At 39.7% G+C, this 17694-nt stretch overlaps 1 protein-coding gene across 1 annotated transcript in view; it reads left to right on the top strand.

The window, feature by feature from the left end:
• The window catches only part of LOC148019265 (DExH-box ATP-dependent RNA helicase DExH3-like), a 75981-nt gene extending 63602 nt beyond the window's left edge, over nt 1–12379 (top strand). Inside the window, exons 15-19 of the mRNA XM_087660850.1 lie at nt 7135–7443; nt 7563–7622; nt 8213–8365; nt 8491–8601; nt 10852–12379. Coding sequence (XP_087516976.1) covers nt 7135–7443; nt 7563–7622; nt 8213–8365; nt 8491–8601; nt 10852–11229 — 1011 coding nt within the window. The 3' untranslated portion in view covers nt 11230–12379. The remainder of the gene's footprint in view (nt 1–7134; nt 7444–7562; nt 7623–8212; nt 8366–8490; nt 8602–10851) is intronic.
• The last annotated feature ends 5315 nt before the right edge of the window (nt 12380–17694 follow it).

Genomic DNA, 17694 nt, shown 5'->3' with positions numbered 1-17694 from the left:
GCTGTCACCTGCTTGTAGACAGCCTAAAAGGGCTGTTTCTTGCCTCCAATGGCCTTTTGACCAGCTGGGGGCAGCTGTTTAAGAGTCTCCAAAATGGTTGGGCTGATCACCAATGGCTGGAAAATCGCAATGCTTTCTCTTTCTCCTTCCTTTCTCAATCTCCACCATGTTGGAATGAGGGTCCATCAGCCTCTAATGGCCTTTCTCTCACTTGCATGGGCAAGTTTTGCCAAGTGGTAGCCTTCTAATTGCATTTTAAAGCAAAGTTTCAGTCCAATTAAATTAATTTTCAGAATATTAATTCCAAAAAGTAATTTACTTATTAATTCTTGCTTAGAAAAATAATTATACCAATCAACAATTATAATGGCAAGGCCAATTTGTCATCCAAGCAATCTTGAGCGTTTATTAGCCCATGAGTTGGCATTAATTAATCAATCAATGCCTACTTCTAATGTCACCAATGATGTTAATGGTTGATATAATGATCTAGTGCATGGAAGCGGACTTGTTCCGGCTCAACGTTTGCATTTGTATCTACAGATACACTTGCTTTATCATGGTCATCTGATTGTTTTCCATCACAGATTGAAGGATGGTCTATGGCCTTAGTCACGAGCTTCGCCAAATCATAGAATCTAAGATGGCAAGTATCATCACCTATCAAATGTGGTAGTTCTCCCCATCGAGTTTTTGATCTTATGGAAGAGCTAGTAACACAGGGACCTTATGATCCATAATTGTATGGAACTCCATGTCGACCTTAGAAGACATTATCACCTGAATAACTAGCAGAAAAACAAGGGTGGCCCTCTTTGGATCTCAAAAGGCAGCTTGTTAGGGCTTTCTCCGCTCATCTCGAACCTTCTTCAAACTACCACTAGAGGTGATGAAAAATCAAAATCTACACCAAAACATTGAAAAAGAGCCTTTTCTCCTCCATGACCAGAAAAAAGCTGCAAAAAAATTAGCAACTTTGCTCCTTTCCCATAGTTTTTTACTTGTTTTGAGCCTTGTGTCAATGGGCAGCCCTCCCATTCTCCCCCAAATACTGAAAACGCAGCCTTGGTGTCACGCTGAAATCCCCTATGCAGGTCTGCCCATGTTCAATCAGCCCTTCAACATTGCTTTGATACCATGTCAGAGTGCAGTGGATGTGGAAGTGTATGACCTGATTGAGTAAGAAAGGAACATAGAGAGAGAGAGAGAGAGAGAGAGAGAGAGAGAGAGAGAGAGAGAAGAATGCAGAAAATCTGCAGTGAATGAATGCTGAATAAAGGGAGCAAATATGTACAACGGGTTGTTGAATATATCCATTGAAGATCTCTCACCGTCATAGTGACAGGAAACGGCCGGAATGGCCCCCCGGCACGTGGAATCGCCGTCCCCGGAATGTATCCGTCATGGACCGCGTTTCCAAATGATGGAACGTTCCTTGTCCCGTTTCAGACAGGGAACGCCACGTGGCAAAACTTATCTGCGCCCGGTCGCGCGTTCCCTGTTGCGTTCCCTGTCTGAAACGGGACAGGGAACGCCACGTGGCAAAACTTACCTGCGCCCGGTCGCGTCCTGCTCCCGCCTGCATCCTGCCCCCAGCCACCTTCATTCTCTTCCTTCTTCGTCTTTCTTCTCTTCCTTCTCTTCCCTCTCTTCCTTCTTCTTCTTTCTCTTCTTTCTCCTCCCACCTCCAACCTCTTCCTTCTCTTCCTTCTTGTTCTTTCTCTTCTTTCTCTTTCTTCTCTTCCTTCTCTAGGTTTGGCGTTCCCGTTCCTACTTACTTCATGAATTTTGATTTTTTAAATGCCGTTCCCGTTCCCACGTCCCCGTTCCCTAGGTTTGGCGTTCCCATCCCCGTTCCCCGTTCCCGTTCCCGTTCCCGTTCCCGTTCCCGTTCCCCGTTTCATGTTTCTATGCTCACCGTGCACAACACAAATTTGAATGCCCCAAAATCTACACTAAATTCTAGGTCTTTTTCCCTCTAGAGCATGGAGATCCTTCTTATTTTCATATTGCCGCAATTCTGTCTTAACCAACATGAAACCTTGCATCCAATTGACTAGTCCCTTGTGTATACCTAGCATGCTAGGAGCACCAAATGCGTTTAGAAAACATTCATGTTTGCATTCTTTGGACCATTGCTACGCAATTGTGCATGGGAATTTGTATACTAGCAGCTATATCTTGACATTGCATGCATTAATAACTGCATGCTCCCTCATGACTAGTACTATATAGAGCATTTGCATGATCAACAGTAATACCATGAGTTCCAAACATAGTGGGCTGCATATATGCATTGCCAAACTTGCCACTTTGTGTCTTAGTATCATACTAACATCGCTATGCATTGGGTTCTTCATTCCACTTGCCATGCCTGAATACATTGGTCCTTGCATACCATACATAGGTGGCCAAATACCAGATCCATTTGGTCCTTGCATTCCCATGGTTGAAGGATTACCAGGCATTGCTTGGAAAATTAAACCACCACCAAAATATCTGTGACCCACATTTGTATGAATGCCTTGTTATCCAAAAACCATTGGATTGGCACTACCAAGTTGGTCTTGCATTTGCATTGATTGCCCTATTGGCATTATTTGCTTTTGCTTAGTATCCACATTTGGAACATCATGCTACTACATTAGCTCTTCCTTTGGCACTTCTTGCTTTCTCGAAGCTCTTGAAGACGATTGGAGAGAGAAAGACTATAGTCAATGCTGGTCATCATCGTGTTGGTGCCTTGGTGATATTGTATTGCACGTCCCATGCTTCATCTTATGGATTCCGTTGCCCGTTCATTTCCACTTCTCGTCTCTAGTTCTTTTTGAGTGATTATGCTTTGTTCTTTTCATGCTTTCATACATTTGTGTGTTCTCACATGGTATCAAACATCTAGAATCTATGATTTTGGTGCTATTTGTTGCTGTCTATTGATTGTTTTAGGTCTTCAATAGTTGAAAGCAATGTGGTATCATGGCTTGGAAGCTGGGACCATAAACACGATCGATTCATTTTTTGCGGCCTTTCGAAGAGGGTTTCCCCTTGAGAGAGTCAGTTAGTATGGGTTGCATGTTCTGAATGTGACATGTCAAGAACCTCATGAGAATGCTTATGCCAAGAAACTCAAAGAGGTGTTTCGCAAATTCCAAACCTCTATTTGTGTCTATGAATTATAGAACTCTTGATTGGACTATGTGACTACAAGTACCTAGGTATCTCTCAAATCCTTTCTTATTCTATCTTCATTTACTCCTATGGTACCTTTGAATTCAAAGGGCTTGGCTACTCTTCTTGGAGTACTATTATGAAGGTGTTGTTTGTAGAAAAGCAGTTGTAGTACATCGTCTTGGATCAGCTCCTTGTTCTCAAAGACCATCTCCATTAACATCTGGTTGGATCAAGGAAGAATTGAGAAAGCAATGCTTGATTGGGACTTAGATGATTTTGTTGCATATTTGACTATTCTTTGGGAATCTTTAAGAAAGTTCTACCGGTGGTCACCTCTTGTGGGACTTCTCCGAGGTGTGGGCAAAGCTTCGTCAGATGTAGGAGGCTCCATCACCCATGCAGGCTAATATCCTCTTTGGTCACTTTTGACCATCAAGTTCGAGTCAATGGACTCTATTTGGTCATTTCTTCTTTGACTGACAACAATCTGAGACCAACTTCGTGCTATATAAGTTGCCTTCCTTAAAGCACAATTAGCGGGGATAGTGCGTATGAGCTCCCTTCTAAGTTTGATGGTGGGGCCAATGCTTTGAGAATACTTTATCAAGTTGTGTGAGCTTCTAGTAAATGACATCTATGTTGTTGGAGCATGAGTCCATACTTAGGCCATCTCAAGCTGACAATGACGAGCTTTTGTAGCTGTAGAGAGGGATGATAAGAAGGATTTTAATTGGTGCTTTTGCAGCAAGGAGGGGCATATTTGGAAGGATTGCAAGAAGCAATGGCTTTGTAGAAGCAAGGGACTAAGGGCAATGACAAATCCGACTCTTTATTGCCATTGGACTCTGCAACCAATGTAGGCTATTTGACTGGGCTTGTAGTCTTAGTTTATGGATGAGATAACCTGTGATCTTTGCTTTTAGAACTAAAACTAACAACGATATATTTCATATCTTTGTCATGCAATTTTTTGCAATGTTACAGAGATACTAATGTACAAGCTAGGGAACCAAAAACAGACAAGCAAGCAACAAATGGTCTTTTGTGATGCCAAGCCTCAAATGGAGTGATAGATTGATGCTTTGGTGGGACACCTATTTACTATATAAGCTATACACGTAATAGCCTTAAGCTAAAACCCATATGGCAAAGCTTTGATTGTTGATTATACATTGTGTCACCTATTCTTTATTTCAACCATTTATTGAGTTGTATATTTTACTATATATTGGTGTTACCCATGTTGTAGTAGAAATGCATTTAACTCTTTAGACATATACCTCTGCCCTCAATCAGAATAGAGGCTGGCTACACTTTAGATTGTGATAAATTTTCAGCCATATATACAAATTATTTGAAGCATAAGAGCACTTCGGACTTCTTTTCATAGGATACATCCATGTATGCCTCGAATAATTGTTAATAAAAGTTACGAAGTATAGGTAATTGCTAAAAGATGACATTTGCATTAAACCAAACCATCTGAAGAAGTATGTTGCATTTTACCCAATATGCAGCTTTCACAAACACGTTTTACATTTATCTCAAGAGTAGGCAGAGAAGACACCATGTTAGATTTTTGTAGGCATAGCAAACTAGCAAAACTTAGATGACCAAAATGTGCATACCAAAGTTTTACATCTGAAAAATTTATGAATTTATAACTAGACATACCATGTCTTCATAGGTTTCCCATGATTTTCAAGCTTACACAACCCATGATATAGCAAACCAAATGCAACAAATGTATCACCACATGAGATATCATGAAGTATGAAAACTGACAAAAAGTTATTTTTGATCTTCGGTATACCCAAAGCATTTGAAAGTGTAAGTATTACTATTGGCATTACTCAACACTTCATTTTTACCAACTTATTTAAAAGGATAAGAGCAGTTATTGGCATATGTGGTAGTACTACTTGTAGGAGTAGACTCAAGAGAAATGAATAAACTTTGTCGAGAAGTAATATGCTAAGTGACATTGTTGTTTTACCACACATTTGAATCCATAATTAGATATGTAAGATCATGTAGAAATGGGTCATAATTGCATTGCGCACTAAGTGGTCGCTCTTTATCAAGCCTCTTTCTTCTTAGCCTTTTTCCGCAAAAATTGAGGATAGTCTTGAATGACATGATTTCTTGGTTTATAGCAATTGTAAAAGATTTTACTCTCTTTTTTATTCTCATTCTGATCAGCCTTCTTTCTTTGAATAAGATATGTAGATTTTTGCTTGTTAATACAAAAGATAAATTTTCCTTTACCTTTTTGACTAGCCAAAAAAACTTGATCCATAACCCACCTAATGGATCTGTTTTTGTGGAGATTGGTCTTCTTGTAGCATAATAGAAGCTAACTCTTGAAATGATGGAGCATTTGGATTGCATTTCACCATTAAACAAAGAGTAAACACAAAACTTTGATAAATGGCCATTGAGAATAGTCTGCACAAGTTAAGTGTTTGGCAAAATCTTATTTAAAGCAATTAATTGCTAATTAAGATATTTGATTTTTGTGAAAAAATTGTCCATAGTGTCACCTTTATCCATGTGTTCACTCTCTAATTGCTTACATAGGTATGCAACATGGGCCTCTTCTTCCTTAATACAAATGTCCAATTGTGTCCCAAGTCTCTTTAGTTATCTTGTGTGAGCAAATACGTGGGTTCTTGGTCAAGGCATGAATCTCCACTTCTCTACGATCCTAGGGAATTTGTTTAGCACTATATGGTAGTGCTCTAGCATTAATTCCTTGCACAATGTACATCGATTCCTTGCACAATTTTCTAGAATCCTTTTGCAACCAATGCATTATGCATCATAGAAGCCCATATTTGTCTAAACAATCAACATAAAGGACACATAATTGTTGCTAGTTATGGCCATTGATTGCACTTATTGCAAAAGTTGTATGTATAGAGGAAAATCTGCTCAAAACTAATGTTTGCTATATAGCTCAACACAAAGTAGAGTATGAAAGGCCTTATATGCAGGAATGAACATTATCAAAAATTTTGCACAAAAAGATGAAATAGTGTGCACAGTACTGGCAATAGTGCAAATGGACCCGAAATGAACCTGAACAAAAAATCTGATGAAATTGAGATGAAATGGAAGGTGTTGATGAATTTGCCTAAGGTTGAAGCTTGCTCTAATATCAATTATGAGATTTAGGGTTGTGTGCTCTCAAGCCGTTTCTTCTCCAAGTTGTGTGCATGCATTCTCGCAACGCTACGTCCAACACGTTGGCATTCCCAGGGGCCAGCCGGCTGGATTTTGTGGGCAGCAAAAGGTTGGTCCTCTAGGGATGCAGATCGGTCATAGTCTCCCTCCCTTCCCTATACATTAGGCAGCTATTGACATGCTTTGGCATTTATGCAGGGGTTTCTTGTACTCAGCCCATTGTTGCACTCAGTTTCAGTCTCGTTCCTCCATCATTTCTGTGTTCTTCTTCTTCTTCTCTCTCTCTCTCTCTCACACACACGCACTCTCTTTCTCTCTCTCACTCACTCTCTTTTCATATTTATTGCTTCCGTATTGCAAACTCAAGAGTTTAGTTGAGATAATTCAATGTTTGGGCAGTCAAACATCCAGATTTTGGAATCTAGAGCATCTCATAATCCATAATGTATATCTGCTAAACCTTTTTAAATCTTATGTTCCTAGTTTGATTGTATTCTTGATGATGTAAACCCAAGGAAACATATTGATGTGCTTATCTGGATTGCATGAATTGGAATGTTATGGCAAATACCTGTATGATGCACGATAATTTCAGTTCTGTAAAGTCGACAGATTAGTAGTCAAAACAACTCTTCAGGTTCTCTGCAGGCTTCTCATAGTTCCTGTCTGTATTTAGTGTCTCCTGATGCGTTGTTAGCCTGTTTGTGGCCTTCATTTAAGTTCTATGTTTAATTATACATATAGTTCCATGAGCACTAAGTGATGTATTTTGTATAGCTGGCAGAACGAAAGCGGTTTGATTTCGGTGCTAGAGATTACAGTGATCATATGGCATATGTCCGCGCCTACGATGGGTGGAGGAATGCTATTATGGATGATAATGAATCGGACTATTGTTGGGAAAATTTTCTCTCACATCAAACTTTGGAGGCAATGCACTCTCTTCGCAGACAGTTTAAAGATGTTATTAGAGAATCTGGCTTCATTGACAAAGAAGTGCCCAAAGGCAATGCCCCTGACTTCTCTGCTGAGTTTCTGGGGGGAGTGTTGTGCTCTGGCCTTTTCCCAAGGGTAGCAGCTGTGCTGGTAATTGTTGCCTACTCCCTTTAAAAGCAAAGACAACCTATAAAGGTTTCTGTCTTATTGTTAGGTGCTGTACATTGTTAGTTTTATTGTTGTTAATGTTGTTATATTTTGTTTTGCAGCCTAAGAAGAACATCATACATTTTAAGACAATAGAAGATGGGGAAGTTCTTGTAAATCAAGTAAGTGCTGTTGGAAATTAGCATATCTGCATGTAAAGCTGCCATATGTGGTGCAGGTGTTAACTTATGTTAAGTAGACTCCAGGCTTTTGATTGTGAGCCTTGGCCCTTTCATAATAGGTGTAAGTAGGAAGTAACATGTGTAGATGCCCATATTGGGTTTTCCTAGACACTGAATATAAGTGGAGTAGGGCGTGCTAGTTGTCTGTGAGAGTGTGTATCAGTCATGCTCGGCTCGTGAGGCTTACTTTAGCAAGAGAGTTCGTACTAATTTGCATAATATTGTAGAGTATTTTTGTAATTCTTCTCTGCACAGGCTCAAACTTCTTGTTAGGACTTGTTGTGGCTTATGAACTCCTGCGATCTTAGTTACTAGAAACTCCCTGAAGCCTCACTTTTTAACCGTTTCAACATTCCCTGTTTCTGTTTCTGTTCCCATTTCAGTTCCTTCCTTTCTTATCTCTATAGCTACTGGAAACTATCCGAAACTCCAAATTTTTGTCATTTCTGTTTCTGTTCTCGTTTTCATTTCCCTTTCCATTTCCCCCTTTCCCGTAACCATGCCTGCAATCTGTGCACTTTTGATCTCAGAATTCACTGCTTTCCAAAGTTGGGAGAATCCCTTTCCCATGGCTCGTGTTCAATGAGAAAATTAAGACTGGAACTGTCATTATTCGGGACACAACAGCTATCTCTGATACAATGCTCCTTCTATTTGGAGGCAAAGTTGAGCATGGTTCTCGGGTATGTGACTTATCTTATCTTTCTTGAATTATAGGTGTCCTGGATACATGGCAGTTTAAGGTTTCCTGTGATCGTCAATACTTTCTTTCCTTACAGTGTGGTTCTCATTTGTTGTTCTGTTTTAGCCCGGTCAACTGCTTATGCAAGATGGATGGCTGGAATTCTCAATGTCGACAACTCTTGCAGAAACCCTACTACGGCTGAAAAATGAACTTGACAATCTTGTTTGCAGGAAGGTAAGCAGTTGTGGAAATCCTCTACTTTTTGGTCCTTTTGTTTTGTTGTAAAGAGAGTACAGATGTTGTACAAAGTTAATGCAATGTATTGTGTTGAGATCTACTACGTGTGTCATCATTGAGATGGTTTGAGACACAGGAAATCAAAGGGTTCATACATGACTTACAGAAACTTCATCACCTTACAATCATTTCTCATTGGGGCACAGTTTCTTATGCAGTTCAGTGGTCTTCAAACTGATGGTCACCTTCCTCTTTGTTAGCTGTTTTGTTTCTTCTTTCAAACCCAGGAACTACCAGTCCAGTGCCCTTTGAGCTGTCACAAACCAATCTCATGACTCTTGTGTTAGCATCAAGATATTACCTGATCTTCTGAGCCATCATGAAGTTGCTTTCCATGGTGTCAAGTTATCTAATGTGGTGTCTAGTGTAGAAGTATTCCAAATGATGAATTCTTGTAAGGAGAATCGCCTTTTCATATTGCTGATAAATAGCTTGTATTATTGGAGCTCAAGCACCATTGCGGGGGCTGATAGTGTTTTGTTCAAGTGGTTAGTGAACTCAAGCACTGTTGAAATGCTGAAAATAATTTCCATCTCAATCTCAAGGAGATACCAAGATGTATGAAAACATCCTGACGTTATTGTTGTGGAGTCTAGAGGGAGTCGCTCTCAAGCTTGTAGGACCATGGCAGCTGTGTCCTTAGGATTTTTCACCAGATCAAAGCTAGAGAACTGAAGAGTTCTGAGCTCTACCAGCTTGGAGATAGTCATCTACAATTACACAAAAGAGCAGCTGGCCTTAGTTGAATATATTCTACCAGCTTGGAGATAGTCATATACAATGACATAAAAGAGCAGCTGGCCTTAGTTGAATATAAATGAGGCAGCCTGTTGTCTTTAACACTTGCTTGGGCAGAGGACACTGTATTTTGGGCAAGGTTTTTTGCAGAAATGGCTGGCAATGTTGGTAACATTGTCGTTTTTGCAGGTCTTCCTGTAGAGGTATAGAGACAGGTTAACGGGCCTTAAAAGAGGTAGGATTATGGTAGAGATTGGAGGGCCTTAAAGGAGGTAGGATTATGATAAAGATAGTCCTTGTACTCAGGATGGGAGACTGGATGCAGAGACTTAAGGTCTAAAATGGTCTCTTTAGTAAATGAGACATTCATCTATGGTGATAGCTCCTGGAAGATAGGGGACTTCTACCTTCACATCCACTGTCATGGCAAGCTGTAGAATGTTTTAGATTTGATAAATATGCCTGGTGTTCCTGGCAGAGCATCCGAGTGGTTGCTCAGTGGGGCAGGAATGGTATAAAGGCCATGACATGACACTTGCTGGAGGATGGATGGAGATACTGGACCAGGCCATTTTAAAGATCAGATTCGGAGCCACCCAGGGTAGGAATGGAGCGACCCCAGTGGTCTCACAATATTGAAAGAATATAGCATTTCTCCTCCCCATTCCCAGATGTTTGGAGGAGATTCGATGATGGTGTTAACCCTAGAAAGTTTCCAGCTTCTCATGGCTTATATGCACAATAGGTTAGCAGCTGTTTCCTGGCTTAGTAATGCCTTAGGAGTGTTTTTGCCATTTGATGGCATGGCTTAAGTAGGTCGCAACAGCCTATCACAGTTGTTGAATATTCTTGAAATGCTAGAAGAAAGCAATTGGCTTTTTAAAGAGAAGTTGCAACTTGCACATGTCGAAGAGGCCCACTTTACTGACTATTTTTAACACTTCTAGTCAGGTTTTGGCATGCAAGAGCACTCTTGTGATCAGTTATGTCCAGCAATGGGTAATGGCGTTTTTGTAGATTCAGTGTTACATTGGGGTCTGGGCATGACATCACTTAGCATGTTTTGGAGTATTATCTTAAGGAAACACATTTGGATGCTGGCTGTAGATTTTTGAGCCTGGGTTTGTCCTTAAAAGTCTCATGTTCTCATTTGGTGGTTGTAGATATTAGGTTCTTCATGGCATATTTCTGGCCCTGATGCAGTTCTTTCCCACAAACCTCTTTGTTTCTTTTATGTGCATTTCCATTTCATCTCTAGGGGTTTTCTTTGTACTAGCGGTCACTTGCATTTCTGAAATATTTGGGAGACTGATTTGCATTGGGAATTCTCAATTTATTAAGGAAAGTATGTAATCTGGCATGTGAAATAAACGTACGTTTGTTTTCTAGTTCACTTCTTCAAGAGAGATTATGGGAGGGAGAGTGTCTTACTGTGTTCTCTTTCCACAGATGAAGGACCCAAAATTGGATATCTTCAATGATAGTAGATATCTCCTTGAAGCTGTGATAAAACTGATGGATGGTGATCAAAATTTAGGAGCTTTCACTTTTGTGAAATCTCCGGCAGCAGCCTCACAACCAACTGTTCAGAATGGGAATGATGTGAAGGGTGTTCTGCACAACTGGTTGCAACAGCAAGGTCATAGCCTACCAACATACCAGGTCAAAGGCCCCAAAAAGAATTTGTTTCAAGCTCGGGTAAAATGCAAAGGTGAATATTTCATTGGGGAGCCAGCCAAAACGAAGAAGGAGGCTGAAAGGAATGCTGCTTCACAGGCATTAGAACGGTTGGTGAATAAGAAGAGTCATTCAGTATCTACTTCCTAATTGCTCCTGGAGGGTACTCAGCAGCAGGAAGGACTCCACATTTAGTGGATACGAGCGGATTTGACAAGTGCCAGTGTGTGTCTTGACTCTCAAGGGCCATCTTTAGCTGCAGATTGATAAGTTGGCTTAAAGATGAGATTATGGTAGCATTATATTCATCTGTGGCTCTCAGTATGCAGCTGTGAATTCCTCACAGACTCCAGATAATTGGATCTGCTGCTTGCCAAGACACAGTCAGAACATGTAAAAGCTAGTTTCCCTGTGACGGCCTTCTTGTTTCCAAGACCAGAGGCTGCAAGGGCTAACAAGAAACAGTAGCAGATATGGGAAAACTGATGATTGGACATCCGCCTAAAATTTCAGTTTTCTGAGACACAGCTTGGTGGTGATACTTGAACCTGCATGTCCAAGGTGCAAAATATGCAGGTTGCAAATCCCTATTGAAGGTAAACATCAATCATTTTGCACAAAAGTGCGAACTTGTATAGCCGCTATTTTACACAGTGACCGACACCACTGGGTTCATGGAAATTCTGGTATTTACATTGGTTAACAATCTTCAAAGAAAGTGTCTGCCTTGGGCAATTGTATTTTTAGTGATGCTATGAAGCTCTACATTGAGGTTTCACTACTTTCATGAGTAAGACTCCCAATTATTGGAGTCATGGCTGCCCAGCTTAGTATAGCTAGATCTTTTGGTGGAGTTAACAGGCCAAGTTAATCGTGTTAGCTACGGCTAAAGTCAATTGAGTTAATTTGTGAGATCTGAATCCATAGTTGGGGATGAGGTTTAGCAGCTGGATCTTGATCTCTAGTGCAACTTTTGGGTCTGCCTATTTCACATAGTGAATGAAATCCCCTATTCCAGCTTGTTGCCACTTGGAATCAGAAGTATTGTGGAGAGTTAGTAAGTGAGACTAACTGAACAGGCCTTTTACAGGACTGCTCAAACCATTGATCATGTACAAAGTAGAAAGTTGAGTGGAGATGCATGTACACATCCCTCAATGACTTCAGTGATCTATATGGGTCACCCTCTGGAGCTGAAGCTAGAAGTATTTATGTTCTTCGGGTAGTTTTTAATCTATGGCTGAGAATGTGACATGTTATAATCTGGTACATTATGATAGACCATTAAGGGTTTGTTAAGTTTTCATGCATTTATGCCTGAAAAAAAGCATGAAGCATCAATATACAATGTCTTCTTTGTAGCAAATGGAGTGGTTGAGGGGAAAAATAGGACTCTTATGGAGATGACACAATACATGGTAACAGCACAGACTTTGTCTCATATTTTCTTATAGCTTTTAGATGTCTATTGAAAGCCCAATCACTTGTTTGTTGACTCATGTTAAGGGATAAACAAGCTCAACACATGCACATGCATGCCATAGAAAGACTTTGTGGTGGCTCTTCATCAAGATTGATCCTTCTACTGTTGAATATTCTACCCAATCAATAGAGAAAGACTTTGTGGTGACTTTTTGTCATGATTGATCCTTCTACTTAGGATCAGGAGTCAAGGATGTAGAAACAAAGTGAAGACTATCTATACCATAGTTGAGGAGCTAATAAATTGAAAATAAGAGGATTTGAGAGGAATTTGGCAGGAGAACTCTTGATTGAGTAATCCATATCCCCCTAATGCACATTCGTAAGGGGGAGGGTCGGTGGGGGGCACGGAGGGGGACACACACTGTGTGCGCGCGCGCGCGCGCCCACCATGGATGGGTATCTACATGCTTGCAGAAGGGGTGGTGAGAGAGAGACAAACAAACAAACAAACAAAGTTATCCACTACTGAGATAGGGAAAAAGTGACAAGAAGAATGCATCTAATGGTGTCCTTGCAGTTTTGGGTTGAAAAAACTACACTTGGATTGTGAAGCTTAAATGTTTTGTTCCAACTAGAAGAATTTCATATCAAAATGCTCATCACGTACTTTGTGAAAGAAAGAATGCATGTTGCAAGAGTTCACATCTAATTATTGTCTTGTTCATTTTTCTTGGTGTACATGTACTCATCGTTTTAGTTATGTCATCTTTAAGTCCCTCCTTCGTACATATAGGGCACTTGTTATGTTTGCACTCTTTTCTTCTTGTTTTTTCTGTGACCCTTGAGGTCCTGTCACATTCGTATGCCCCTTCATTTCCATATACCTTAAACTTTTGTCCGCAAATAGTTATTGCAATGTGTTTCGAAACTCAAAATGTTAACGCGTGTGCGTGGTGTGCGACGCTAACCCCAAAGAGTTGCCTGGTGCGCGAGAGAGAGAAAGCCAGAGAGCGCGAGAGATGGGAACGTCGACGAAGGTGACGCTGAAGAGCTCAGACAACGTGACGTTCGCGGCGCGTGCATGTGCAGAACCATCAAGTCCATGATGGCACACACAGGCGTTGATCCGGCTGATAAACATCAACGTCCCTTTGGGAAAGGTTCGGAGCAACATCCTCGCCAAGATCATCAACTTCTGCGAGTTCCGCATCGAGCATCCCGTAACGGCCAGTAGAACCGAGGGTGGTACTGATATTGATGTAGTGCATTGCCAGCTGGTTGCGGATTTCCATGCGGCCTTTCTGAAGGACTTCACGGAGCTCCGGAACCTCATTGAGCTCTTCCAACGACATCAGCCCGCAGGAACTCAGAGACCACTATCCCTGGGCTTTCAAGGCCTCTGATGATCCGGATGTCGCAGCTCGTACCAGTACTGATGAGGGGCGCCAGACCTAGAGCAAAGCCACGTGAACGGGCTAGGACATCTAACAGCAACCATAAAGCTAGGGCTTTTGGCGGTGCATCAGTAACTGCATGCTTTTGATATTGCCTGCAAATTCAGGGATTAGTTTAGGCACTGCATCAATATTGTTGTCTTCTTCACGAAGTTTTGGCGTTGCGCTAGTCGCAAGCGTTTCGTTAAAATTAGCTAGCTGGTTAAGCTCTGAGGTGATTGCGTTTTTGGATTGGAGGCAGTAATAACCACTATTCGTTGTAATCATCGACAACACAAGTGGGTCTGGTCTATACTTGCTTTTCGGAAGTAATTTGCAGTTAAATCTCACTTTTGAGCCCCTAATAGCTAGCAATTGCTAACACTAAAAGAGTGAACCTGTTTTTGAGGGGCACTCTTCAATCAACCTCCACTACTCCACGGCTCCCAAACCTGTTTTTGCAAGTCCTCAAACTTTCGGAGGAAAAGAAGATAAGAGAAGAAGAAACACATCTACTTCTCTATTCTACCTCTCACCCAAGAACAAGGGGAAGAAGAGAACAATGCAAAGCAAAAGAGGAGCTTCACTTCACAAGCCTCTCATTCTCGCCCTTTCTCACTTTCAAGATGATGCACAATAAGATAGTATGGAAGATGAAGAAGACAGCTCTCAACATTGTGTTGAAGGTAAAGGCATCCATGCCTAACCGTTGTCTACACACCTCTTCACCACAAGTAGCAAACACCCATCACTATCATTTCATTCTTTATTCTTTTGATGATTATCGAATAAGGGGAGTGCAGTCACCCATCCACTATCGCTCTTGTTTTGCTCTTGTTTTTACTTGTGTGCTTCCACTTGGGCTCTACCTTTCAATTAGTATTAGAGCTTAGACTCCAGGAGCTTCACTGATCATTTGCTTCAGCCCGTGAAGAAGCTTCAACTCAAAGTTTCATAGCAACTATCATTTCTTCCTCTTGAGGTAGGTATTGAGTCTTTCCTTCTCCTGACTTGTTTCAACTTACTTCTAGTTTGTCTATGAGCTTCCCAAGGCTTATTGAGCTAAGAAGTAGCCATTCTATCCATTTTGAGTGGATATAAAGCATGCTGCAAAAGTCGTGGGTAGCTATGGCAGCTTGACAACACTTTCATATTTTGGTCATAAATTTTGCATACAATATCAATTTACATGTTCCATAGCTAAAAACAAAGATCGCGACAAGAGCTCCATATCTAAGTACTCATAGAGTTGATTTTACATGTTTTTAGTTCTTTGTTTTACATAGAATAAAATACTTTTGGTTTGGACATCAAGCATTTGATTGATTTATGCTCTACTGATGCTTACAAGAAATGTTTACAATACCCAGATGGTGCATTAATGGTCTAGAAAGGCTTTTTGACTAATTGCTGAAGGAAGAAGCCAAGTTTAGGGATTATCATATCCAAAGAGAGCTCCTATATTACCAACAATACAAGTTGTGCATTTCCAAAAGATAGAGAGCTCAATAAAAATATCATGTGGGAAGCACATGACAACCCTATAGCTAGATATCTTGACTATATAAAGACTTTAAATGTTGTAAGGAGAAGCTATTATTGGCTAGCAACAATGAAAGCATATATGTTTTTCTATGTTACTTGATGCTTAAGCTATCAAACAGTGAATGTAGAATGAATTAAGATACTTGGTGAATTATATCCTCTTGATATTCCTCTAATGAAATGTAAATAAATCGGTATGGATTTTTCGGTTGGCATACCCACAATCAAAGGAGAGTATGATTCTATTATGGTGGTCAAAGATATGTTAACTAAGGTAGCTCATGTCTTTCCAGTCAAAACCATCTCTAAATCTTTCGATATTACAAGGCTATTTGTTAAAGAGATTTTAAGGCTTCATGGATTTTCTAAAAGGATTGTTAGTGATTGGGATAACCTTTTACTTTCATTTTTTGGACTTTCCTCTTTCAAGCTATTGATACTCCATTGTAGTCTAATACATCGTATCATCCACAAACTAATGGACAAATAAGAAGGGTAAACTAAGTGTTGAAAGACATTTTGAGAGGCTATTGTAGTAGAGAACTAAGAAGATGGATTGAATACCTTCCCAGGCCTGGTACACAAGTTCTCTAATGCCATTCTAAGAGATGAAGTTTCCAAGAAAATTTTGGAGGACATGCAAGAACTGTGGCATAAAAGCAACCCAAGATTGCCATTATTGTCTTTATAGAAAGGTTGTTTCAACCATGCAATGCTCACTATCCCATATTCTTAACTAATTAAAGTGCTAGAAATAGTTAGATATTACTTTGAGTCAGTGGATAGGTTAATAATTCTTATTAGGAAAGTTAATAGATTCATTAGAATCACTTCATTGAATAACCAAGTAAGTTAGTTAATTAAGTTAGCTACTTAGTTAATAAATGAGTTGGATAGGTATATAAGTTAGTTATACAAAGAATGAAAAAAACAAAGAGAGAGTTATCATAATAATAATAATAATAATAATAATAATAATAATACATAAATAAATTCCCATTTCCTAATCTCAATGGCCAATAACCATGTATCACTGCCATCATTACCTCTACATCAACTCCATCAATATATCATGTTTCCGAATTCTCTTGGTATTCTACTCTACTAGCAAAGGTAGAGGTCATGGGTTTTGAGGTCACGGTGGTGGTCATTGTGGGTCAAAGTTATGGTGCACATAACAATACGGAGGACATTCCCAAGGAAGGGGGAGCCAAAGAGAGCAAGTTGCAAGTTTTAATCGACAACAGAATTATGGTGATAATAAGGAATATTGGCATTATGGTCAAAAGGCCACATTTCTCATAATTATTTCAAAAAAAAGGTTTAACTTAGATATGAAAAAAAGTAGCAAAGTAATTATATTTACACTAGCAAAAAAATGATGACAGAAGTGAGTAACTTTGTCGTGCTACATTTTATTAATACTATGACTAGTAATGGTTCATCAAAAAATGATGTATGCTATGTAAACTCCAATACCTCTAACCACATGACTTCATGGAGAGTGGTTTCGAGAGATCCCCAATCTAGAGTCTCTAAGCTATGTAGAGAGTGGATGATATAGCCCATCCTATTACTCACATTGAAATTTGACCTTTAAGCATGTAAGATAGTAAAACAAAATACTTGGATGATGTACTACATGTATTAAACATAACTAAGAGCCTAGTTTCTATTGGTTAAATGGTAAAACAAGGGTTACAAGTTTGGTTTATATTTGGTGGTTAATATATAGGGAATTTTGGAAATGATTACACATTGATTCCAAAAGGTAAGCATACTAGTAGATTGTTTACTCTTGATGTAGATAATGGATGATGCTATATTTGCAGAAGGTTAAGGTATTATGGTTGAGATTGAAATTTGGCATAAGCCGATTGGTCATGTAAATGTGCAATGTTTGAAAACTATACAATCAAAATGGATTGTGGATGGCTTGCCAAAGTTTAGAGTTGATGGGATACGTAAAGTATGTATACCATGTCAAAATCATGTACGGTATACATTTCCATGTGAAAGTATGAATGTAAAAAGCCACTTGAGCTTATATAGTATGATGTGTGGGGTCCTGCAAACACTAAAATTATGAGCGATTGCAAGTATTATGTATCCTTCTTAACAATATTTAGCAAAATGCTAAATTTGACAGTCAATTCACAAGTTCATAGACTATTTTTAAAAGGATTATTATATTTGGAGCGCTTCAATGTTT

The sequence above is a fragment of the Lygodium microphyllum genome, chromosome 20, assembly GCF_053477565.2.
Source record: "Lygodium microphyllum isolate KBCC chromosome 20, Lygodium_microphyllum_v1.1.10, whole genome shotgun sequence".
NCBI classification, from domain to species: domain Eukaryota; kingdom Viridiplantae; phylum Streptophyta; class Polypodiopsida; order Schizaeales; family Lygodiaceae; genus Lygodium; species Lygodium microphyllum.
The sequence above is the reverse complement of the archived record's forward strand: the minus strand, read 5'-3'. Positions and strand labels throughout refer to the sequence as shown.